This window comes from Stigmatopora nigra, chromosome 21 (genome assembly GCF_051989575.1).
Source record: "Stigmatopora nigra isolate UIUO_SnigA chromosome 21, RoL_Snig_1.1, whole genome shotgun sequence".
Taxonomy (NCBI): Eukaryota; Metazoa; Chordata; class Actinopteri; order Syngnathiformes; family Syngnathidae; genus Stigmatopora; species Stigmatopora nigra.
In genome coordinates, this window is record NC_135528.1 from 5432398 (window position 1) to 5458750 (window position 26353).

General features: G+C 41.0%; 2 protein-coding genes and 1 long non-coding RNA gene across 3 annotated transcripts; 1 reads left to right on the forward strand and 2 right to left on the reverse strand.

Moving 5' to 3' along the window:
* Positions 1-84: 84 nt before the first annotated feature.
* LOC144214447 (uncharacterized) lies at positions 85-1816 on the reverse strand. Its single transcript, XR_013330230.1, has 4 exons — positions 1714-1816; positions 1335-1437; positions 330-457; positions 85-224 (listed from the first exon to the last, which is right to left on the reverse strand). It is a non-coding gene; the product is annotated as an uncharacterized LOC144214447 (long non-coding RNA).
* A 3304-nt stretch (positions 1817-5120) lies between these two features.
* Positions 5121-13641, reverse strand: ube2ql1 (ubiquitin conjugating enzyme E2 QL1). Its single transcript, XM_077743156.1, has 3 exons — positions 12358-13641; positions 11100-12000; positions 5121-7302 (listed from the first exon to the last, which is right to left on the reverse strand). The coding sequence occupies exons 2-3, from the start codon at positions 11808-11810 to the stop codon at positions 7171-7173; spliced, it is 843 nt and encodes a 280-aa protein (XP_077599282.1). The 5' UTR covers positions 11811-12000; positions 12358-13641; the 3' UTR covers positions 5121-7170.
* Positions 12632-14416, forward strand: med10 (mediator complex subunit 10). The gene is made up of 5 exons (XM_077743157.1): positions 12632-12796; positions 13250-13383; positions 13479-13562; positions 13805-13907; positions 13987-14416. The coding sequence occupies exons 1-5, from the start codon at positions 12647-12649 to the stop codon at positions 14080-14082; spliced, it is 567 nt and encodes a 188-aa protein (XP_077599283.1). The 5' UTR covers positions 12632-12646; the 3' UTR covers positions 14083-14416.
* Positions 14417-26353: the final 11937 nt, after the last annotated feature.

Below are 26353 nucleotides of genomic sequence, written 5' to 3' on the forward strand. Positions count from 1 at the left end.
TCAGTTCTTTCTCAAATGCAATCCAATTTGTCTTTTAAAAATGCTGCACTAATTTTCATACATGAAAATGGTTACTCACGGTTTGTGTGGCGAATGTAGCAACAGACGTCTGACGACGAGAGTCCATCCGGGGTCACCTCTTATGTTGTGTACCCACTGGCGGCTTGTCAGTTTGAGTGACAGCTCACTTGCCTCCGAGATGTCATTTAGCTCAGCAGCACTCACTAAAAGAGAAAAAAGAAATCCAGGGAATGACAGGATAGTACTTGGAAATGACAACCTGAGGTTATGGTGACCCTATTAGGACGCCACAACCATGAGGTACTCACCTCAAACTGTTTTTTTTCTTTTAGATGTAGTGAATAAAACTTGTTTTTCCAAGTCCATTTGCAGATGGAAGTGTCATTTTTTTTACCCATTTGGAGACAAATAAACAAGTGCAGCTTGAACTGTTGTCCTGTCAATCGCAGACAAACAGGCGTTCACTCACATCACTATGCAATTGAAAGTTATGGAACTGCTTATTTCAGGTCAAATTAATAAATACATTTCAAGTAGTAGTTTGTAAGAGAATGTGAATAGAGGGTTACTGCTCAATTCCTTCAACTTATTCACATTCGTATCATAAACAAGCATAAATTGTCGGGCCGGTTATATTATGGGTGATTTATTATCCTAGGCCTTTTTGAGTTATTGTGTCGCGGTGTTCTTTTTGAAGTCTCTCTAGGAACGGAAAAAGGAAAAGACAGGTATGGCAGGCGGAGGAATATTCTATTCAAGAGCTGTCAAAATTGCACAAAATGGAAGTGAGATGAAAATCTTTTGAAGTAATACATATCTGGGGCAAGCCAGCCAAAGCACCCAAAGATATTACGTTCATTTGAGGCTTTCGTCTTTTGTCTGTCTGTGTTGGACACAATGCACAAAAGGAAAATGGTGGAAATGAAACTGCAAATGGACTTCAAGACCAGTATTTGGGTGTGCTCTTTTTTTAACTATAGCTTGATAAACTATTTTAACAGTCCCTTTAAAATATTAGTTCAAAGAATTGGACAAAACGACTTGACTGAGTCATAAAATCAACCAAACAAGTGGAAAACATAGCTTTAATCCCAGTTTTCTCTGGGATATACTTCTTCCCCTGATCCACTTTTAATTTCAAATTGCGACTCATCACACGGTAAACACAACGAGTCTCCATAAATGTTTTCCATTGACTCATGGCAAACAGTTAAAAAAAATAGTATTTCAAAGCTCCTTTTGACAAGATTCTATCATTTTCTCCAAATGGGACTTTTAAAATAGCATTTTTTTATGCAAATACTAAACCTTACATGACACATCCTTCAACAGGACATGTGAAGAAGACCAATGTGATAAGCAGGCTCCTTCACAGTTTGATGAATGTTGGGATGACCGACACACATTTGGAGGATCCTGGAGAGGAAGAAGAGATGGATTAGCTTGATGAGCAGTACGAGTTGGCAAGGAGGTAGGAAGGGGGAGCGGGTGGGGTGTGGGTGGTGGGCTACCAGCGGACACAAGGCTTTATTTAGTGCATGCCGGCAGGTGTTGCCTAGTAACAGACACGGCGGTGCGAGAGAAGAAAAACTGAAGAAGGTCCCTGGCTTTATATTGATGTCCCTCTTTTGGCTTGATGCTTTTCAGGCCAATACGCCCCCCACCCCTTAAAAAAAATGCTAACTCACGCACCCCTCCCGACAAAGGCGGCGTGCGGGCCTCACGTTCATTCTCACACTTGACACAAGCGTCCGTCCTCATTAGTAGTCAGAACGGACTCTCTCCTCCGTGCAGTCAGGAAGGAGACGAGGAAAGGAGGGCAAAGGGAGGAGGAAGGAGGAGGACGAGGAGGAGGAGGAGTCCGCATCCGGCGATGTTGTTGCCATAGCATTTGTTGCTCCGTTACATTTTCAATCTTTAAAAAGGGGGGTAGGCGTAGGCCGACGTGGGACCAGAGCGCCTCCATAAATCAGCCGTCTTAAGACGCCATTGTGGCTCTTTTGCACCATCGATCCAGGTGAGAGGATGCCAGTTAACGGCCCTCACGGCAGTGACTTGTCACCTGGATAAAATGACCCAGAAAAGATATAAATCAGAATTTAACACACGGGATTCAGTGTCATTTGGATTAGTTTCGATATGTGGACGGGTATTTAAAAAAAGAAAAAAATAAACAAAAATGTTTTACTTATAGTCACTCCTTATCTCAAACATTTATCCTCACTAGGGTCGCAAGGGGTGTCGGATAACCATTCAACCAGAGCATGTGTGGGAGTACCCGTAGAAAACCCACAAAGACCCAGGGAGAACATGAAGCTGTGCAAAATACATCTAAATACACTTATCCTCTTTTCCATATGGTCCCCTAAGACTATTTTAAAATGATCACATTGTCAAGTTTGTTCTTGGATAGTCAATCCATTGACACGGCGGTTACAGCGACATCCTCGCATTTGTCAAGTTCAAGCCGCCACCCGCGTAAGATGCTAAAAATACATTTTCCCACATGCGCTGTGCCACATAAAATATTTATAGCGAGCATTAGTCTGCTAAGAATGGCACCGATGGCGAAGCCGAGAGCGGGCGAAGGCGGGGCCCACTGCCAAAGCTGACTTGCTGCCATCCCGTTGCCAGATCTTACATAAGCGCTAACTGTCGCTCCACACAAACACGCCCGTGCGTCCTATCTGCCGCCAACGCGCACTCCAATGAATAAACGGCGCCATCCCTTCGTCTTATTTACACTCAAAGACGAGAACAAATGACTCGCGCCACTGTCACTTGCCTATAAAACTGTTAACCACTAATTTTGGGGGCTTTATGTATTATTATTATTATCATCATCATACTTATTATTAATGTATCCCTTAAAACATAAAGTACGATACCTGCTTACCTCCAATCCAGCAAAAGGAAGATCTAAATGTCCATAAATGACCCTCAACATTGACTTCCATCCAAGAATTTTTGATTTATGAGGTGAGGATGATCTTGATAAACCCTCAAAGTACCAAACAGGAAATTGTTAAGGATCTGAAAGATAATTGGGACCGCCACATGGTATTATTTGTCAAAAAAAGGGAATTAAAGACAAGATGTGAAGCCTGACTCCAACTCAATTGAAGTCATATTCATGGCAATAATATCTCACTTATGCTTTTACGGCTCCAAATTAAAACGCATGTGATTCTCCATGGTGACCCTTATTAAACCCAACAAACCTAATTACCCTTTATTTTATCCCTAAAACGTTGAACCCATTGCATTTATGACATTTTCCGCCATGTTTGCCTGCCTCCGTCCATGTGAATATAAGGCAGGGGAACACATACATTATTAACACCCCCAAGTAAATGGATCCCTGGCTGCATTATACATATGTACGCTATGCCTCATCGTGAATATATAGTGCGCTTAATGTTGGCTTGTCGATGATAAAATAGTGAGATTTGTTTGGGCCGTGGTTTCAGTCTTTGCGACTCTCAGCACGCTTTCTTAACCTCCTGCTGTGTCTGTTTGATGGAGGAAATTGGACATCTTATCTAATGACATCAATATGATGCAGATGGCGACAAGCCCATCCTGGGATTATTAAGATTTAGGATCTCGTATGTCATTTCCCCCTTTAGCTCAAAATTGTATTTCAAATTGGAATAGTAAATCAGGTTTTATGGCAAAATTCGAACGGGGATGAAAGACATATAGAAAATATTTAGTTATTTTTCAAGAAACGCCAAACTTCTGAATAAAACCAGAATAAAATGACTACTAAATCTCACGGGTTTTAATATAAAAACACTAACTGATTATCTTTAAAACAATGGAAAACAGAGCTGATTTCTGAGGTAACCGTTACAGACTCGAAAATGATCTCGGAATTGGATGCTAAATTTGCTCGTCTATTTCCCAAGAGTCGTACACACAACCTAACTGTATCGACCAATGAGAATATTCTGCCATTCTGCCCGGCGAGTTTTGATCGTCTCCCTATCAATATTTTCTTGGCCAAGGCCCATCTATAGTATGGATTCCATAGGCTGCTCAAGTTGTAGACTAATGAGCAATGGGGGAACCTCAGTACCACAAAAACAAGACCCCCTAAGGGGGGAGTCTAATCATTAGGATTCATTTGTAACCCTAATGACATGTTCTTTCGTTTGTGTCGATTGGTTCCCGCAAATTTGTTCGTTGTTGTCATCAACCCCAGTCAATGTATTTAAACCCCGTGTTTGCATACATCGGCGTGTCAGTTTATTCTGCCTTTGTTATGTCGTCCTTCTTTGGTACGCCTGTCCTGTCTAGTTAAGTTTGTATTTTTGTCAAAATTAAAATGTAAATTTGATGTTTTGCACCCACCAGCACTTCCTTTTCGTTTCCTGCTTCTTGTTCCTACGTTCCACTCCACTCCAATCCGCATCGATGCTGAACATAACAATTTCTGCTGTGCGATGAAGGCTAAAAAAGCTGAAAAGTCACAGAAAAACATTTGTAAGTTTTATGCAAAACATCACTTCTAAAATTGGATCAGTAAGCCACACATAGCAGTGCTATTTTAACAAAATAAAAGGTAGGCATGTTAGTATATTAAACATCATATATGGAAGCATCATATTTTACTTTCCATACATTTAAATGCACAATAATTTGCTTGTGTATGCATTTATAATGACATTTATAATGAAATTTATGTATACAGTACATTTTTGTATACATTTATTTCAGCTGAAAGGGGGAAAAGCATGGAGCAAATTTAGGTGAAATTAATCCTTACCAAAAGCTGCATATCCTTCACTTTGATCCTTTTGTGTACTCTTCCCATTCACTGTCGAATTAATTTGCACTAGACGGTCACAATGCTGAAAACGTCTCCCAAAAGGCCTGAAAAATGCTGAATCCACAATTAAAACTAATCCTCTTTAACCAGCTTTAATATCTATTGAGTGTAAATACACCATTCCAGGAGTCAAGACACCGCCAGTTAGTCATGGGAACACAAATTATAATAAATAAATAAATGTAAAGTTTCAACTTCAACCTGAAATGTTTTTGCCGGTGCAGTTTCATGCAAACCGGAAACAAAAACCACAAAAAGCAGTCGCTTTTGAATATGCGGTGAATTTTATTGCACATTCTGGTTTGCTTTTTGCAAACGAGCCTCTTCCCACTTTTTTTTTTTTTTTTTTGGGACCAAAAACAATCAAGTCGGGGGAGAACCCAAGTGTCCGTCCGGGTCAGCTGATCTGGACTCAGATGCGGGACGTTTTTTTTTTTTTTTAGAATTTTTAGAATCTTGGGCCATCCTGGACTTTTTGTTGTTGTTGTAAAAGTCCCTTTAAGGTATTGAGGCTTTTTGCATGTCCTTCAGTCCTCCAAAAACAAAAAAAAAAAGACAAAACATCCTTTCCGCTACTGTTTTTTTTTTTCTTGGTGACAATACCTGCATCATGCTTCAAATCTTCATTTTTGGCAAATCACAAATAAATTAAAACACAAACATTCATAGAAGACAATATGACATTTGAGGACAAATATAAAGGGAAGAAAAATGAAAAAAAAAAAACGTACACTACACAAACGCCTCCTTGAAAGAAACGTTAGCCTTTTTTTTTCTTCATCTCCAGTTTTTCTGACTTTTCTTGAAAAAAAGAATACAGTAGGCAGCTACCAATATCACAGTTGACATGCAAATATAATACAACGTAACCGGTCTCGGTTAGTGTCTGTTAACTACCATTCTAAATCTATCACCAAAAAATGACCGGAAAACACTCACCTTGGAGCTATTTTGTGATGTAAGATGAAGTCATATTTACAGTATTTCTGAGAGAGGACGATACAATCAACTCTGAAATGAAAGTAGTTTACATTAACCACATACGCACACACACACGCATGAACTCGCGTCTCTTTGGGGGTCCGCCACGTGGGTATAGGGGCAGGGGGTCGAGGGGGAAAAAAAATTGACATCCTCCATCCTTTTGCTCTCAACCTGCCGTCTTTTCTAATGACGCTTGGCGGAAATGTCAGGCCAATTAGCGTCTTGGCCTGACATTTAACTGGCACTTGACAGACGGAACGCGCTGGGAAAACCGAGCCGACGGGACGGACACTTTCAAATGTCTGACTTGCATGCTTCATTTCAAATACTGTTGATTTCAGAATACCAATCCGCTCGCTACAACAACAAAAAATGGACCATCGTCCATTCTTCTCCAAGTACAGTAAACAAACCACAGCTGTCCGAACGTGACTGGTCGTTTGGTCGCCAGACGTTTGGTCGCTGGACGTTTGGCCGATGGTCAAATGTACTTAGATATTAAACAGTACTTAGATATTAAACTCTTTCTCATGAATATAATTTTGAGAGCTGGTTTCAACAGTAAACTTTCTGTCACCATTTGACCGGCAACCAAACATCCGGCGACCAAACGTCCATGCACCCCAAACTACGACCCATGCTCAGCTTTTATAAGCCTGATAAAATGGCCCGCACAATAAGTTTAAATCTAGCCCTATGTTTGGACACCCCTGGATGAAACTAGCAACAAGCAAAGCATATTTTCTCCAAAATATCCAAGTCAATGATTTTCATTCCTCGCCAAAGCAAGTTCCCTCCATCTTGCGAGACATCTCCCAAGAATTTCCTTACATGCTACAATCTACACGTTTGCGTCCGAGTCTGGGTGAAAAAGGGAGGAAATAAGAGCGTGTGGGTAGGCTGCCCATCTATTAAACATTTACAGCTTCATTTATATGCAAATGAGGCCACGCGTTGACGATGAAGAGTAATCCCGGAAGGAAGGAGGAAGAGGAAGGGCAAAGAGAGCATTGACATGAGAAGATGAGTTTGCTCCATTCACTTCCAAAAAGTCCAAATAATCAAGAAGAAAATAAAACGCCTTCCCAAAATGTACTTACATTTACTATACACTGTACTAGCTTTCCTAAAAAGGAGGAAAGAAATTCCCTGGGTGAGAGTGAGGGCAAGTGTCTTCCCAGATGCGGATTCAAAACAAGCCCCACCCCCAAAAGAACACGCATAAACACACACACACGCACACGAAGAAAAGCTACAGCAAAAGGTGAGTGTGACAGATTGTTGAGTTGGCGCGCCGTGTCATTTTGCGTGTGGAGGTCAGAGGTCGGCGTTCAGCCGTCCGACACGGGCGGAGATACCCAGCCGTACTTCTCGTGGGTTTTCACCAGAGACTTGAAGGTGGCTTCGGCTTCTTTGCGGCTGAAGGCCTTCTTGGACTTGCCCGCTTTCCGACAAATGCGGCCCTAAGAGAGAGAAAAGATGGAAAATTTCAATTGTGCTTAATGTAACGATGAATATGGTCCAAAAAAACATGGCGGCTCTATTTTGCAATGATGGTATCTTTCCCCAAAGATGAGATAGTCGATTACTCTAAAATAGACAAGAACCAATGACGTAAAAAACAAAAATAGCCATTAAATACTATAAAACAATTTCAAAAACAGCATTTTTCATCAACACACATTGGACAAGAAAATATAAGTCACATTAGTGTGCAAAATATTTTTTCAGATTTCTCAGAAACCAAGAAAAAACATAAAGGTAATAGTAAAATACGTAAAAATGGATAAAATTGCAGTTTTTTTTGATAAATACAGCTTGAAAAAAATAACATTTTTGCCATAGTTGGCATACAAAATAAAATACTTAAATATAAATAGCAGGCCCAGGCAAACTATGAAAAAAAAAGAGCAACTTATAGCTCAAAAAGTAGTACTTGATCGTGTTCTATTTCCGTATTTTATGACAAAAATGCTATGATCATCATATACGTCGGAGAGTTTTGGCTAGACTAAAAAACGCGGGTCATAAATCAGCCCAGCGGACGTCGGGTGGTTGTGATGGATGGCTTTGCCATGGGTTTCCTTTCTACCTCTCACTTTGTTTTATAACACTGCAGCATTTCCTGCAGTGGCGTTATTGGCTAGCGGCTTTCTGCTCCAACTAATGAAAGTAAAAATGTTCCTCTGCATGCGGCACTGCACTTCACACAAATACTGCTATAATATCGCTCACATTATTTCACCGCCTGTGCACTTTGCGCCGTTTTGCTCCTCCGCTATTGTGATTTACAAGAAATACCCGGACGCCAACCAGGCTTTATAGCGTGACTTTATCGCGTGAATGGCGATGGCACTTTTCTGGTGGTGCTTCTTGATGGAATACTGCGGTTTTATGTACTGTGTCTTTTGGTGATGAGCGGAAATGATATTCGATGTAGCAAAATTCCTTTTGCGAGAAGGAATGAGGATCTTTCGCTTAATCTGTCACGCAACATTCAAACTGTTATGACTTTGTTTTTCTTGCAATCCTTTGACAAATGTTGTTTACATATCATTAAAGCTCTTAGTTCCAAGGTCAAGACAGGCAGACTCTAAGCAATATTACTATGGGCAATAAGAATTAAAACCTAAAATTCAAATCGACATATTTCCAATTAACACCGTCTATAAGGCGTCTATAAACCCATTTTTTTCCCATGACCGGACGTTTGGTCAGTGGTCTTTTGGTCGCCGGTCAAATGTACTTAGATATTAAACAGTACTTAGATATGAAACAGTACTTAGATATTAAACAGTACTTAGATATTAAACAGTACTTAGATAAGAAACAGTACTTAGATAAAAAACAGTACTTAGATATTAAACAGTACTTAGATATTAAACAGTATGTCCGAGCACCATTTTTTTTCCCACGCTGAACTTTCCAAAAGAACAATGACACGCGCTAACGGGCCTGTTACGTCACCCCTGTTGCAGACGTGCTCGCGGGGGTCACGTGCGATCTGATTAGCCATGCATATCTTCCCCAGCACATACGGTTGCCCTCGCCACCTCAAAATGGCGCCCGTCACCCCGCCGATGCGCCTCGTTATTGCCGGCTATTGTTCGAGACTTTGCTGCCATGGCGATGCGACGGCGAGGAGCGTAACTCACTTTCATTCAAAGTTCTGTTCTTCGCCACTTGTTTGCGGGTAGTCTGCTGAATTGGTCGACCTTACATTAAGTCTGTGACCTCAACCCGAAAGACGTAAATTGGGTATTCATTAGCCAAATGACGCTCTCGGGTAATAAGACGGGAGGGAGAAAATGAAGAGCTGCAGAAACAGGCGGCGAGGAAGTCCCATGTCAGTTTCTATTGGCTCAAAGAGTTTCCTCGTAGAGGGAAAGCACACATGCCAGGGTAATGGTATGAATGGGAGGGAATCATTGAATGGACAGAAAAGGACGGGCACGCCGAGGCCCTTTCTTTCGTATGTTGGGAATGGAAGCCGGAGGGGGGGTTTGTGTTGCGTAACGCAAACAAGCGGTCGGGGTGGACAAAAGGGGAGATCAATAGTGGCCTTATCGCATCACTGAGACCCTCCGCCAATGATACTCGGGGTTATTTGAGGATAACAACGTGTAAACAATAATAGTTTCAGTGATCTGTCAGCTCCACCAATGAAGATTTAAGTCAAAGTTGTATTGAAGGTATTAGCAGTAAAGGGAGGTTTCATTAGAATAATGGGAAGACATTGTTAGGTTTATTTAGAAACCTTTTTTTTGTAAAAATGTACATTTAGTTGTTTAATTTTGACTTTTAATTGAAGGGATTTGTGAAGACGGAACGCAACGCTTTGGGTTTAACTAAAGTCGTTGTATTACGCATATTTGATTTGACTTTATGTTTGCATGAGTGACCAGCATATCTTCTATTTTTCATTTATATTAATAGGAAAAAATGCATTTTATATGCAAATAAATCGAGTTAAAAAATTGCTCTATTCTGTAGATCCTGGACAGTTATTACTATTTCATTTTTTTTTACAATATGAACGCACGTGCATTTATCTGTCTCCCCAGAGCAGCAAAAAAGGAAAGATTGAAACCTATGACCTACATCCTGCACACGATCTGTGTGTGTTGACTTTCATCTCGGTAGATATAACGCCCAGCCCCCTAAAAATAGATCTTCTCTGTGCGGAACATCAACAGACGAGTCACAAAAGGCCATCCGCCAAGTACACGGTGTGTGTATTTAAAATTGACGTGGCGTTCGGCGTGGGAGACGTGATCTGCTTTTGAAAAAAACTGCCGCATACGAAAACGCCGCCAGTAAAGACGCACTAATCAATACGACTTCCATGTTACTGAGCCGTGAAGTCGTCCGTCCCACATATTTGACCTCCAATATGGATAATTTTTGAACAGTACGCCATTTTAGGGGTTACGCCGAGGACATTCCGTTAAGTGGAGATCAGATACGCATTAATTTTGACTTGAACTATAGCACCCTCTCCATGTAGATGATACGGTGGAGTGCATTTGAGGATGTGCGAGGGGGGGGAAGCCGCACGACACCGAGTGGGCCGGGATTGGACGGGATTACATAATGTGCTTGATCTAAATCTCACAGGTCTGCATCCCCCCCGGTGGTCTCATTATTGTTATGACTCGGTAAATACGCAAGGGGTAAAAAGGACGCGTATTGCGAGACTGCGTGACTTTCATTGGGCGGCTCTGCGGGTCTTTGTTGCCGACGGATGAAAAGCAATCAAATGGGGACTGCGGAGAGCCATTGAGAGAGAGGAGTGGGAGGGGTTGGTGGCAGGAGTGGGAGGCGCCCAGGCAAGCTTAATGGTGGCCGTCAAGAAACATTCATCTATCGTCTGTCTATAAATGGTGCTTTCCTCATTTAGGTGGCGGGAGAGTTGGAGTCAAAGCCATCTGATCTGAGAGATGGTCGACATTTTTTTTAAAACCTGAAACTGGAAAAGTCCACTTAGGGATGCTAATAGTAATTCTGAGAAAGATGTGGAAAAAAAGGGATTAGAACTTACACAAGCCTGGAAACTGGAAAAATCGATGATGGATGCCATTCTGTTCTAAAGTATCCAACAATATTAATAAAAAAACATAATCCAAACACTCCAATTTGAAAGCTAATATTTTAAATGGCAATATGTTTTGGATATGGGATTTCCAGTTTTTTAGTTAACAACACATGGGTGAAATTGGCAACAAAGACACATGAGGAGGGGGCAGCGACGAGGTCTCACCTGTCCTTTTACCAGGCTGGCTGCAAACTGCCTCATGACGGCTTCAACCGTATAGGCGCTGGACCATCCGCGGGGGGTGAGCAGCTCCATGCAAATGGCACCCCCGTCCAACACGTAGCCATTCTCCAAACGGGGCGTCAGCACCCGCATGAAGGGCGGCGAGAAGGGGAAGTTGTCTGGGAAGGTGACGTTGAGCAGGATGAAGTCGGTGCCGGTCTCCTTCATGTCCTGCCACAGCGCCGAGTCCTTGTCCACCTGGTGCAGCTTGACGTTCCAGTCGAACAGGTTGTCGTCCACCAGCTCCACCGTGATGAAGTTGTCACCTAACCTCCGGATCTCCTGGAGCTCCTTCATCAGCCTGCGCGTCCGCACTTGGGTGCAGTGATGTCGGTGAGGGGCGAGCGGCGCTAGGGAGGAAGCCCCTGTGCTTTTATTTCCGCCGCCGCCGACGCCAACGCCGCCGCTTTGCTGCTGCTGTTGCTTCTCCTTGGCATCCCTACCCGGCTTCTCCTTGTCCTTGCCGTGCTGGTCCAGCTTCCTAGCCTTAATCTCCGGGGTGCTGAGCAGGTTGCTCTCGTTGGCCGTCTGGCAGTGTTTGTTATTCTTCTGGTTGCCCTTGCTGCCCTTCAAAGAGCCCTGGTGGTGCTTGGGGTCCTCCGTATCCCGGTCGTGCAGGCGGATCAGACCGATTTTCCGCAGTAGAGTGGCCATCGTTGACTTTGCTTTGGAATTCTCCGACGATCCCCCCCACCCCCCTACAAGAGGGTCGAGATTGCGCCCGCTCTCCTCTGATGCGGATGTGGACTATGGAGTTCACCTTGCTTGCAACCTTCTGGGGGGTGAGACTACAGCCCACGATCCTGCGCCTTTCCACTCAGTGCATCATCCTAGCGTGGCTTGACTACGTATCGGGACACACACGCACACACAAAAAAAGCATTAAAAAAAAGAAAGACAACCTTTTGTCCAGAATTGAATCCCATCCCCACCCGAAACGTCCTCAGCTGCAGTAGCGATGATGCTGAACAAACGAATTAAACGCCTTTTATAAAAAAAAAAAGAAACCCTCCCTCCCCATCTATGTAAATACCCCCGAGCCGATGAATAGCAAAATGATCACAAATGCATGCAATGACAGCATGAATAATCTCCTTAAAAAAGAAGACTAGATCACAAATGATCCAACACCTGCATCGGAGAGGCGATGGTCCCGTTTTTACTCGCTAGAAAACCCAAGCAGAGAATAAAAGTGGCTTACCCAGTGCGTAAAATCCGCAGTGTCTTCTGCCGGAAGCCTTCTCGACGTGATAAAAAGGAGGAAAATCCAGAAGATCCGATGGAGCTGCAGGAGTTTTTCGTGCGCGTCTTTGTGCGTCTTACGAGCGAATGTGTGCAGGCGCAACAACACACTAGTAATGCAGGGGAGGACAAGTAAGCAGAAGCACTTATGCGCTCAGCCCACATGCCCTCACCCCGAAAGACGCATTTCAAAGTAAAGCTCGTCACACACTATGACGACAAATATCACCTATTTGCCACCAGAAACAATGTCACACCACATAAAAACGTGCACAGTCGGGAGAATATGGATTACATATCGGGATGCGCTGGGTTATGAGATTATGACATCATCTGCAAGAAAAACAAGATACTATGTTCATATTTGGGACAGTAGGATCTTTTTACTGATGCTGATGGTAATGTTTGAAACCCCACGGGATATCGTGTGCGTCGTGATGATTAAATAAACGGTTTTACGTCGAATTCAATGTTATGGCGTAGGGGGGACGACGCCTTTATTGCGAAAGGCGCGCCGTTGTTTCCAATCCGTTTGTAAAGGGTCAGATTTGGTCGGTATTTGGATGCGTTTCCCTCACAGAAGAAGACTGGTTGTATTTGAATACATAAACATGTTGTTTTTAAATCTTAGGCTTTAGACACTGCTATTGATATTTTGTGAATTTAGTTCCGGCAACACGACGTTTGAATCGGAAAACGACAGTCGGTCACCATGACAACGAGACTGCATTGGCTGCCTCGTCGTTGCCGTAAAGCGTATCTTTGTTTTAGCTAAGCTAACCTCCTTGGCTAGCGGTTGAGCAGCAAGTGTTTTGACACACGGCATCGCTTCAAGCCATTTTTCTTTCCAGATTCGCTTTGAGATGGCGGATAAAAATGAAAACCTTGAGGAACATCTCGAGAAGTTTGTGGAAAATATTCGACAGCTCGGAATTATAGTCAGCGACTTCCAGTCAAGCAGTCAAGCGGGACTCAACCAAAAATTGTGAGTCTGTGGCTTTATTTAATGCCTTGTAAAGATCGAGGCTCAATGCAATAAACTATGTGGAATCTTTATTATTATTGTTATTTTCCCCCCAGAAATTTAATGATAACTGGATTGCAAGACATCGAAAAGTGCCGCCTACAGTTGAACGAAATCAATGTGCCATTGGAAGTCTTTGAGTGAGTATTGATGACATTGTTATTGTTTTTTTCAATGTTAAATCTAAAGTATACTGTCAAATAATTTTCAACAAATATTGCCATTACTATCTTCCCTACAAGAAGCAAACATTTGATCTCTGACAGTTACTGATTATGACTTAGCAATTACAATGTGCCTTTACCAAAATGACTGAAAATCGGATTGAAGTAAAATATATGTACTTTTGGTGAAATAATGTATTTTTTTCCCCTATATTCAGGTACATTGACCAAGGTCGAAACCCTCAATTATACACAAAAGAGTGTTTGGAGAGAGCTCTGGCCCGCAACGAGCAAGTTAAAGGGAAAATTGATACCCTGACGGTAAGGAGTTAACATCTTAAGTCTTAAAAAAAAAAAAAACAGATGTTGACTATTTCTCCTATTATTTGTGTTTCTGCAGAAATTCAAGAGTCTTCTCATCTCTGAGCTAGGCAAAGTCTTCCCGGAGGAGATGTCGAAATATAAAGCCATACACGGCGACGATGCTCCTTCTTAAGAAACCACGTGCATTAGCAGCTCTGACCTTTCAACCCGTGATTATTACTTTTAAGCCTTTCAGGGGTCAAACCAAGGAACTAACGTCATTTATTTCTCCTTAAAAGTTAATTTATATGGAACGTGTCTGCTGGACAAACATGTCATTATCACATGGACAGCCTATTAGCAGCAGGGTAAATGTAATGTTCCGTCTCTGGTACTTATTTATATCTTTTTGTACTGATTCATACAGTTGTAAGGCTTTTTTTGTTGGGCCTGCTGAAAAAAATATATGGCTCTTAATTTGTATGCTGTTTATATTAAAGGTTTTATAAATAAAACTCATTGCTGGATGGACTGACTGTTGATTATAAGAGGAAAAAAATGTCTGCATTATATTTAATCTTTGACTAATCTGCAACACGTGCTTCTACTGAAATCCTATTTGCACACAACACTACATTACATTACAAAGATCCACTATGTGGAGTAAAATATAAGAACTTGATCATATTTTATGTTATTGGGATCAAGTTAATATGCGGTTAGGTGATTTTTTTTCTTCTAATGTTAACATGCAATTCATCATGCAATATGGCGGTCATTTCACAGCACTTACCATGACATACGCCTGATTTCCATCAGCTCACACCATTAATCAAGCATGCCATCAATCGATTGCTCATTTGCCCTTCGACTCCACAATTCCACCTGGTGATGACAGAAATCCGGTCAAGGTTATTTTTCTTTAATCTAATAACAAGTCAAGTGTGTGAAGCTAGAAAATTGAATTACTGTCTTATGTCTGCATACACAACATGTGGATTATCATTGGTTGCATCTCCTTCCAACCTACATAATATTAATGTTGTCCAAGTGGACTCTATGAATGCTTTAGGAAGTTAAAATACTCATGGACAATTGTCTACATGGACATTCAACTGTATATCTAAATGCTTCAATAGCTTCCACGCTTTGTGCATATGGGATGGCACGGGCCTCCAGTCCTCTTGGATTGCTGCCCGGAATACCAAAGCAGGCCAAGCTGCCTTTGATGCAATTAGCATAATGTCTTTTTGATGCTAATGGTAAATTCCCAATAGCCAGTAGGCAATTTGCTTGCACGGGTGCCGCAACTCAGCCCTCGCATTGTGGCCAGCGTCTGTCTGGCTTCACTTAATTCCTTTATGAGGGTCAAGAGCTTTTAACTGTAGTTGGCCATCTTGACTGGTTTTCTACCTCTTCTTGTTTTGGACGGACTGACATTCTTCCAAATACGACACATGGATACCAAAGGCCCATAACTCCAAAACTTACTCGCCAGTTTACATAATCACGGTCAGATAAAGTAAACCAAAACCCATTGAGAACCTTCACAACACCATAAAAATCCTGGTATCATTTTCCAAATGTCCAATATGGTACATCAAGAACTTTCTCAAATACCGTATTATCACGACTATAAGGCACACTCTCATTGAATGACACATTTAATTTAATTTTCCATTTATAAAGCACACTGGATTATAAGGTGCCCTGCCTATTTTGGAGAAAATGTAAGACTTTTAAGTACGCCTTATAGTCCTGAAAATACGGCACATGTTTGAGTCATAATAGAACAGCTTATGACACTTCAATGAGAAAAGTCATTGTTTTGAAAATGTCTTCACAAATCGTCACTCATGCTCAAAAGGGATGGCGTGGGACTTTCCTGCGTCATATTTGGAATCATCGCACTCCCGACCCAACGTCAACCATCGACACATCGGGCGGTCGAGCAGATTGCGTGAGGGTGCCGATAATAGGATGATAAAGCCGCTAAATGAAAACCATAAATCAGAGCCATGATGTCGAACGCCCGATGTTACTCGCACCCGAATTATATTGCTTAAAAACCCCCACAGATGGGCCCTAATAGATAGAAAATAATAGTTTAACATGCTTTTGTCGCACATCCATACAGAGAAAAACAAACACAAAGCAAGGCAGACAAAAATAAATAAAAAAATAAAGAATAAAGGATAGGCCAGAGGAGCAAAGGGAGTTCTTATAATTTCCCTTTGGTTTAATTAAGTCTGCATATCCTATGTCTCACCCGCTGTGATGTGAAGGGGTGAAATTGCGTACCCAGAATGTGACATTTACAAAAAAAAGGAATCCCAGGCACTGATGTCGTCTCACCATGTTCGTCAGTGCGGAAAGATCCAAGCAGGTAAATAGAGACCGTATTAAAAGATTCAAAAAAATGAGGTTGGAAAGACGAGTGTGCATTTTGTACGCTTTAAATTGTGCATGGGAAAGCCATGATTTGATATTCTCACCGCCAATATTCATTGTGATATCGGTGTTTGCCAGAGGCTATGATAGAGCTCCAGGCATTTTAAAGTAGGGGGGCTGGGAAAATAGCATTAGCCCAGTACGCTTTGGGTATAGGGTTTTGTTTTTTGTATTCTAAGCGGCCCTTTCTCAAGCATTGTCCTCTGATTCACAGATTTATAGCATTTCAGACTGATATTCCACCCTGGATGGGTTAATAATTGAATATTTTTTTGTGTATGATAGGCCACGATATGGCTGAATTGTTCTGAAGACTGAATATTAATTTTATGGCCAATGTCCCACGTGGTCAAATCCAAGGTTCCTTTGTTTGTTGAATATTTCAGCCGATAGTCAGCTGCTACCTACCAATCTCCAGCCCCAATTTTCACCCTAGAGGTCTTATCTCAGTGGACACGTATACACTCACGCTCCATAAAATTCTCCCATTCCCCCAACAGAGGTCAAGCCATAAATGCCAGATCAATCCTCCCCCTCTGTCCTTTTTTTTCTTCTTCACCGCTCCACCATCCTCCCTAATTTGGTAGTGTTGGTACTAGCTAACTAGACCAGGTGGAACATGGTTTGGTTCCATTTCCCAAACTTGCCCTTTGTGGGCTGCACACAAGTAGGGTGTCTTCAAGCGTGGAAAGGCTAGAATTTGTTTTATCCAAAGCTGTGGTGTGGGAGGATTACAACTGGGTTACCTAATGACTTGGAGGATGTCTTTGTGACTCAACCTATGATGTTTTTGCCTCTGCTATAGATGTTGGAGGACTTACAGAGAAGAAGATTCGACTTAGATTAAAATAAATGAAATACTATAATCGAAATATGAATAAAAATACTCTGATCTACCATCAATACCAACAAGATATTGAAATCACGTGAGAGAGCCAATAAAACCTGATTTCAACTTTTGCCTTGAGAAGTACTGTTTAATATCTAAGTACTGTTTAATATCTAAGTATTGTTTAATATCTAAGTATTGTTTAATATCTAAGTACTCTTTAATATCTAAATACTCTTGAATATCTTAGTACTCTTGAATATCTAAGTACTCTTGAATATCTAAGTACTCTTGAATATCTAAGTATTGCTTAATATCGAAGTACTGTTTAATATCTAAGTAATGTTTAATATCTAAGTACTGTTTAATATCTAAGTACATTTGACCGGCGACCAAAAGACCAAAAGACTGGCGACCAAACGTCCGGTCACAATGTGTGAAACGGCTAAAAAGTTCCTCAAACCAGGAGAAAGTATTGAAAAAAGACGGCATTATATGACAATGTACTGTGATGTTAAAGCTGCACAAGGGCAAAGTCGCTATTAAAAGAAAGCAAGAAAGTCAAGTATTCCTGAAATAATGCTTCCATGGAGTCAAGGTATCTAAACAATGAGCAGTTGTAGACAAGACTCACGGAATGAGCAGCTTAACTGCCCGCAACCATCAGCGCAACGCAAGGCTTACGAGTTATGTAACGCCACGTCAAGCGGCCTTTTGAACCAGGTTACAGCTGGGACGGCTCAACTCGTGGAAGCGCATCCTTTCATCTGTTTATTTTTTTGCAAACATAAATCTAATGTTCGGCCCATTGCGACAACTTATTTGGGATTTCATAGCCACGCTGTCCTCAAGGAACCTCTTTTGCAGGGGAGAGTCACGCAAATCATCGGCCAGGCCGAGTCATGGAATATTTAGAATTTATTTTGCATGTCGGAGAGCCAATTTCACCTTTTTGGAGATGGAAAAATGCTCTTGAAGCAGCTTGTTGAATAAATGATGTTTCTTTTTTTTTTTTTTTTCTTTTTTTGTTAGTTTGAAATATTTAAAGTCTTCTTCTCAGACAGAATGTATAGCGAGAGAGTTGGAGATTTTAAAAAGTCTACCGGAGGCTTAAAAAAAATGGCTTAGCGAAAAAGAGCAAAGCGATGGAGGGCGGTACAAACACCTGCTCAAAGTCAGAATGCATTGCCAAAACAATCTTGACTCCAGACCGGAGAGAAGCTTCGGTTGTAGCCTGAAGGCACAGAAAAAAATCTCGGGATGTGTTTATCTGATCGTTTGTGCCGTTTTTTTCAGTCTGAGCTGAAAATTCTGGCACACAGTTATCCACGTTAAGATGGAAAAAATGAAATAAGCGACGAAGAATGGGCATTAGCGAACATTTTTAATGGCCAATTATTAAACTTAGATGTGTTTTTGTTGCTGTGTCAGTATTCTCACCCTCTTGCTACTGTAATGGTGAAATTTCCTGAATACGGGATGAATAAAGTTATCTAATCTAATCTAAAATGACATCAGGATTTTAGTGAGTACTGTCAGTTCTTCTTAATAGAGAAATGTGTACTTAACAGTTTTAAACCAATTAGTTGGATTTTTAGATCATCCTCCCAATTTCCCATTGTTCAATAAAACAGTTTTTTAAGGTTATTATATTTGAATTTCCAAATGGACACCACTGAATAAATTTTGGAGCATTAAAAAGCACTTTTAGAAATTAGCATGTTTGTCAATGCCTACCAAAACCAGCCATTCATTCATCCACATAGTTCCTTTCCTCACTTGAGACGAAAGGTAAAAAAATATTCCCTGGACAGTTTTGCCAGGCAGTTAAACTGCTGGTGGAGAGACAGACAAAGTCAAACCCCGAAAAAAAAGCAATGGACAATGTTGTAAGTCTCTTGTGAGACTGCGGATTTAAACGGCGTCTAGTATGGAAGCAACGGCCTAATCCCTTCTCAAAAAAAAACAGCGGCTTTGCATTTTTTCCCTCCCCATCCTCATTGATTCTCCCATTAACCCGTTTACTCCCTCTGCGCGTCTTTACACAATGAAGCGGGGAACATTTTTCCTTTTCTTCCGATTAGCGTGTTTTCCAGTAAATCTGTCCGGGAATGAGGGAGTTCCTTTGTTTGTCTTGACACAAGTGCAAGGAAAGTTGTTTCTGGTTTACGCCAGACGAGACAATGATAGCGTGGCTACGGGTTGAGCGGCTTGACAGATTGACAGATTGACAGATTCCGATCCTAAAATATTAAATTTGTTGTGCATCCGTCCAAATGAATACTGCCAAGATTGACCTAAATGGAAGTAAAGGGTGCTCGGACGTTTGGTTGCCGGTCTTTTGGTCGCCGGTCAAATGGTGACAGAGAGTTTACTGTTGAAACCAGCTCTCAAAATTATATTCATGAGAGAGAGTTTAATATCTAAGAGAGAGAGTTTAATATCTAAGTACTGTTTAATATCCAAGTACTATTTAACATCTAAGTACTGTTTAATATCTAAGTACTGTCTAATATCTAAGTACTGTTTAACATCTAAGTACTGTTTAATATCTAAGTACTGTCTTATATCCAAGTATTGTTTAATATCTAAGTACATTAAACCGGCGACCAAAAGGGACCAAAAGACTGGCGACCAAACGTCCGGTCACGGAAGTAAAGATGCCAAAAGTCGTGATTATCGACAGGTAATGCGTAGTAGTAGGAGAGTCGATTTTTTAGATGAGTAGATTATAGATCGGATTCTCAGCGGATGTGAAATCGTTAGAACCCAAAAGACAAAGACAGCCGTTACAGTCTTGCCGAGGGTTCGGCATCTGTATTTAGAGCCGACGTCACACGTTGGATTTACCTGATGGAAACTGCCAGGGATGAAAATGGATTAGAAGGAGATGCCATGAGAGAATGCTTGAGGAAATGGGCTTTGGGCAAAGTGAAAGACACGAGGAATTACGCCAACTGTGCCTCGGATTCCTTCTGGGGTGAAGGGAATTAGGCTAATCTAAATTGAATTAAAGTCAACCCACGTTACCTCACTTTAACACGAGTTGAACCCGATAAGAGCAAGGGGGCTCAACTACGTGTTGTTGTTGTTGTTGTGGAAATGAGTTCCTCAACCAAACCATGCACGACTCTCTAGAGAAGAATATTGAATGTATTCGCAAGCATTCCGGCATGTCGGAGTCATTTCGAGGCACATTTGCAGCCCTTGCGTCACTGGCCTTTTCATTTGGGTTCCTTCATTTTGTCTTTTGCAAAGTGACCCTGGGGAGTTTGAGCAATTGTTTTGCCTCCTTTCCTCTCAGGCTCCTGATGCAACTCCCTATTTGTGTGACACAAATGGGATTTGGCTGGAATGGACGCCACTGCGTGGGAGACAACTTCCCAATCAATATGATATACATTTGCAAGAATGGAACACTATGTTAGACTTTCGGTGCTAACGATTTGCTGTTGTATCCAGTTGTCTTTAAAACAAAAGCAGACTTAATAACCTCATCTAGAAGCCTCTAAAAAACAGTTCTAGTGAGTTTAAAAGTGATTTAAAGGCTAGTAATTGAGTTTTTTGGTATTCTTATACTAGGGTCAAAGTGAAAACCGGACTTTGATTTATTTTGCTTTTCTAATGCAAAATTGGTGAGATAAAAAGCCAAGAAATGCCAGGTGTAAAACCAAATAAAAAGACCAAATACAATCAGATGCTTGCGTCTGATGTAGAAAACTATAAAGTAGCGCCGCACTGAACCTTTGACTCCCTGATGGCTTTTGAATTCTACAAAAAAACAAATAGATGGGGGAAAATAAATGCACCACCTGCTCCATTTTACTTGGACCCACTGGGTTTTGTGGGGCTCTTCAGTGCTTGTAGTGTTGGCGTAAAAAACCCAAATCCCATTTGCAATGACTCACCGTCACCAGGGACCAGTGGGAATTTGCTCCATGATAGAGTGGAAAAAAAAGAATTAGCTACTGGGGGGAAGTAAGTGTATGTGCACCTGTGTGTATATATATAGCTATCTCTATATTTATTAATTATATTTGATGTCAGTCATGCTGCAGTAATGTGACATCGGGGGGCCGTTTATGTGTTGATTGGTGGGTGTGTCCAACTTGATAATTATGTTCACGACACACTCCATCTGCACTATATACGTCATTGTAGCATAATAATAGAGTAATGGGCAAAAAAGTATAGCATTTGGTGTGTATGTGATAGAGTTCACCATGTTACGCATGTCATCTGCTCTATTTGAGTCACTATGTGAGATCACCCCCCCACTACACACACACACACTTACATACCTCTTTAAGCTTATGTAAGCGCCTATGTGCTACTGTAGGCAGAGACAGGAATAGGCCTAATAAGGGGCTTAAATACACTATTACACACGCGCACTGGGATCCCCATTTTGAATAGAGTTAAGCTTCTCTTCCCAAAAATCATCAATAGAGGCTTGAAGCTTTACCTCCGCCTCGTCGTAATCCAAATGAATTCACTTATCGAAGCCGTTAAGTCAAGGCGTGATGGGTGGGAGCAGGTTTTCGGCACCATTCAATGGCATTTTTATTGTGGAAAAAAAGGGTTCTTTGCCAGACAGCAAATTGCGGGACGACCTGTCTCCGCCAGCTAAGACGGACGGATCTTATGTAAGCGACATTAGGCAGCGGCGTGAGACGCTTTGGTGACTGGGCTGTTTGGGGAAAAGGACAGCGTGACTCAGCAGATACGCAGTCAGTGGAATCGGATGATTATTTTAAGATTCTTTCCTCACTTTTGCTCACAGACTTGCTTGATTTGATTGGTCTAGTTTCTTGGATGATATGAAAGTGGACTATCTATGAAAATGCACTTGACTTAGTCCAATATTCAAATCAAGACCAACTGTATGTATACATGTACATCTATGTGTATGTATGCATATGCATATTTATATAAGTATGTATATGTATGTATACATATATAGATATGTATATAAATAAACATAGATGTACATGTATATATACATATACATACATATATATAAATATACATATATATTTTTTCAGCAACACAAATAAATACTGCCTATTTATAAATACCTACAAATAAATATTACTTATTTATTTATGTCTAAAATGTCTTTTGCTATGTCTGTTCCTCACCCTCTTGCTACTGTGACAAAGACATTTCCCGAATACGGGATGAATAAAGTTATCTAATCTAATCTAATCTAAATAACCTGCAAAGGCAGGTGCCCATAGTTGGCTGGGATAGACTCTGGCACCCCCCTACAACCCTTGTGAGGATAAGCGGTACGGAAAATGAATGAATAGTATGAATAGGCCTCTTATTTCCACTGAATTACATTCAATCCTGAGTAACAATCAAAAAGAAGAAAGGTGAAAATGTCACGGAAAGATTGCGGGCTGAGAATTTACCCGACACTCTCAAATTACCATACGACACATATCTTAAATTAGCGTACATGGGATCAAACGGCCAGACTCCTGAGTGATTACGCGGCCAGACGCGTGTTGGCTTTCACTCCTAATTACCATATCATTATCGTAGCCTTGCTATGTCGGCAATTTCTGCGCTGCACTCAAATCTTCTTTCTATCCACTGAATTGCTCAAATTTATTCAACGCCGACCCGCTATGATGCATGACATTTATTAATAGGAGGAAAAAAAGAACCCATTCTAGGAGAAAAGAAAAGCTCGACGAGGACAACGATAGAACAATAACGTCATTCCCTTGAGATGATTAACATTTGATTGGCTGTCATGACATGTAAATATTGGTTGAATTTTGAATTTTTTGCAGTCAGTGACCAAAACAACTCATTTTTTTGTTACTTTTTGATAATATTCCGAGGGGTGCTAATGCCAGAGAAATATTATCAAAAAGTATCAAAAAATGAGTGTTGTTTTGATCACTGACTGCAAAGAAATTCCAAATTCAACCAAAATTTACACTACACATTTTTTCGACCAAAACAACACTCATTTTTTGATACTTTCTGATCATATTTCTCTGGCTAACAGAGGGGTGCTAAATCCAAAGAATTATTATCAAAAAGTATTTAAAAATGAGTGTTGTTTTGATCACTGACTGCAAAAAAATTCAAAATTCAATCAATATTTACACTAAAGTCTTGCACGTTTGGTTATTGGTAACAAAATACTTTTGGGTACTGGCGAAAAAGCTATGATGCTCTCAGCCAAATGAAAATAGCACACCCAGCAAGTGGCCACAAACAAAGCGTGTAATGCACTCCGAAGTGGCGAATTGTTGACGCAATGTGAATAGTGACTCATTCATTAGTCACATTTGCTGCACATGCAAGCAGAAAGACAATTACTTCACTCCAAATGCTTCTAAACTATTTGTTGGAACATGAAATCCACATTTCTACCTGATTTGTTTTTGTGCTTCCTTAACATAAATTGAATAAGAAATAAATGACACATTTTTCTTCAGGTTGAAAGCGCATAAACAAAACCTTTCATTTTCATAATACTTATAAACAATAATGTAAAACTGAGTTTCCCTTTTGCTAAAAGTTTTCACCTAACTTATCAAAGCATGGACTTGTTTTAACACAATGCATATAGAATACAAATGACTACAAGTCTTGTCCTACAATGTCAATGTTTTATGCTACTTTGTATTAACTTTCTCATCCAGTTGCAACAATAGACATAGTCTGACAAAGCAGCGGGCCAGCATTCCATTAAAAGTGACGAAAATTCATTTGACACGGGCTAAATATTTCATGACGGAAGACGGAAAAGTGCCCAAAGTTTGTTTCCGAGTTGGGTCAAACCTCAGTGGAGCTCAAACAAGAATATACCAAAATTCAACTTGAATTCACCCAAAAAAAGCAGATTGACCACATATGAACATTTTAAGGTAAAATTGCTTGTTTTCCACCACTATTTTTCCTTTAACTTTCTATCCAATGAGACTGAACGTGTAAACTACTGCAATCAAAAGTGCAGAAGAAAGCTGAAATTCAACAATTTGTCACACTTGGCAAGTTTTATGACGCATATTTGCCCACTCGACTGACCTTCAAGGGAAATAAAACAGAGAGTAGCTTTCTGAATAGAACCAAATCGTGTTTGTCGGCTTATCTTCCCACTGAACTACACAAAAGTTCATAAAAGATGTCTATCTCTGGAGGCCGTTGATCTCCAAGACGCCCTTTTTTGATAAGCACTCCAAGCTTGGAGTATCTGAAATTAAATTATGAACGGAGACGCACGCGCGTGTTTAAGATGTGGCCTGAGTTTTTGCTGCATTTTTTGAACAAGCCTAAAGCCAAAACATGAGCTTGATAGCCATGCAAGAAGGACTTGCAGTCCAACAAACACCCGCTGGATATCCAAGTCCAAAATATTCAGAACAATACTTCCTTCACCAATTATATTTCACGGTTTGCTTACATCTATTTGGGGAAAATAAAATTGTTATTAAAAAGGCTAAATCCTTTCAACTGTACCTTCATTGACCCTGCTTAGTAGTAAAAAGAAAAACCCAACACTTGCTCAATTCTGCTCAAACTAATGTCAACTAAAACAAAATTCAATTATTCAACCACTAATGCCATGTCAAATAGCATTATTAAATAATAAAATATCTAAATTGTGCAATACAAATAACGGTAACGCAATAAAAGTCCAGTTTGCCTCCGCATAGTGGAAAGCAAAGATGTCTCAACAAGACCCAACCCGAAGACAACTTGCCTTTTGACTGCCCCCACACACTCTCCATTAATCGGGGCGACCATATGTCACATATACACCGGCTCACGAGCTTCACCCTGGGGTTGGCTGCTTTGCTACCATTTTCTCTACACTCAGACAAGCGTTCCAACGTTGCCATGACGACGCTGCGCGGCGAGGGGGGGAGAGTAATGAGGTGTCGCCATAGCGCTACGGCTTACCGCTGACTTCTGACCGCCGGGGCCCGTCGGAACATGGCGACGGAGCGAAATAATGTCTCTGGAGATGATCTCACGACTGGCTGATCATACCCGTGTGAGCCAAGATTTCTGTACGGCTGCCAGTACCGTGTTAGTACTGCAGTTTCTTTGCTTTCTTGATGTACATAGGCACCAGAGGGATCCCCAAGAAAGCACAGTTAAGGGTCAAGGGGTGCTTAAGAAGAAAATAAGGATATTAGCAGTACTGGCAACTCATTCTTTATGCTTTTGTGTCGATGTCGTTATCTGGGAATGCCTATCTGGGTCAGACTGAACGACAAGCGTGACTCACAAATGTGCTTTTTTCCGTTTGAACACGTAAACAACAGAGATGCGCGTGCACCATGCATAGATTTAGGCCAAAACGGATTACCTAGTTGGTCAACTTATATCATTTGCACGTTCTGCATTAATAAAGGGAATGTGCATATCTTTCTACCTTCATTTCTACATTTAAAGGAGTCGTGGGGAAAATATTTGCATAAGTAAATACAGGTGTAAGTATAGTATGATTCGCACTAGTGTAGAAAACAGGGTTAGTTCAAGTTTTGAGAAATAAAGAAGAAATATTATACATATAAGTATAATAGAAACATAGGGAACAACAGTCAAAATGGAAACCTGAAATATTCCTGTGCTGCCGTTTTAATAGACGCTCTGAGGGTCAAATGGTAGGGCTTAAAAATGATAAGAGATCAAATTCATGCAAAAAGAGTGACGAAAACGGCTTCATAATACAATTCAATCTGAAATGCGTTAATCACATGAATGAATTTGCCACCTCTCACCCAAAGTCAACTGAAACAGGAGTCAGATCAGTAGCATATAAGTACAGTGTATACACCAATTTGGACCAATTTTCTCATTCAAATGGGTTTACATCAGTATTCACATATTCCACTTCTCGTTTTTTTTCTTCTCCAGTATACATGCCACACGGCTCTCTGCGCTTTCGTCTGATCTCGCCCTTCTTTTCACTCGCACGGCACCCCGGTGAGTCATCGGAATCAAAGACCACTCTCTGTGGAAACCCTCCAACCTCCCGCTGCATTATTGATTGAAGCAATGGAAGCAGGCGCGACCTTGTGACGACACAACACATGCACGTGTACACACACATACACATGGATACATATACGTATCCACGGAAGCTCTATCAATCCACTCCTCCTCCCAGCGGAGTGTTTTGTTAGATGAGGCCACTAAGTGAGGCTAC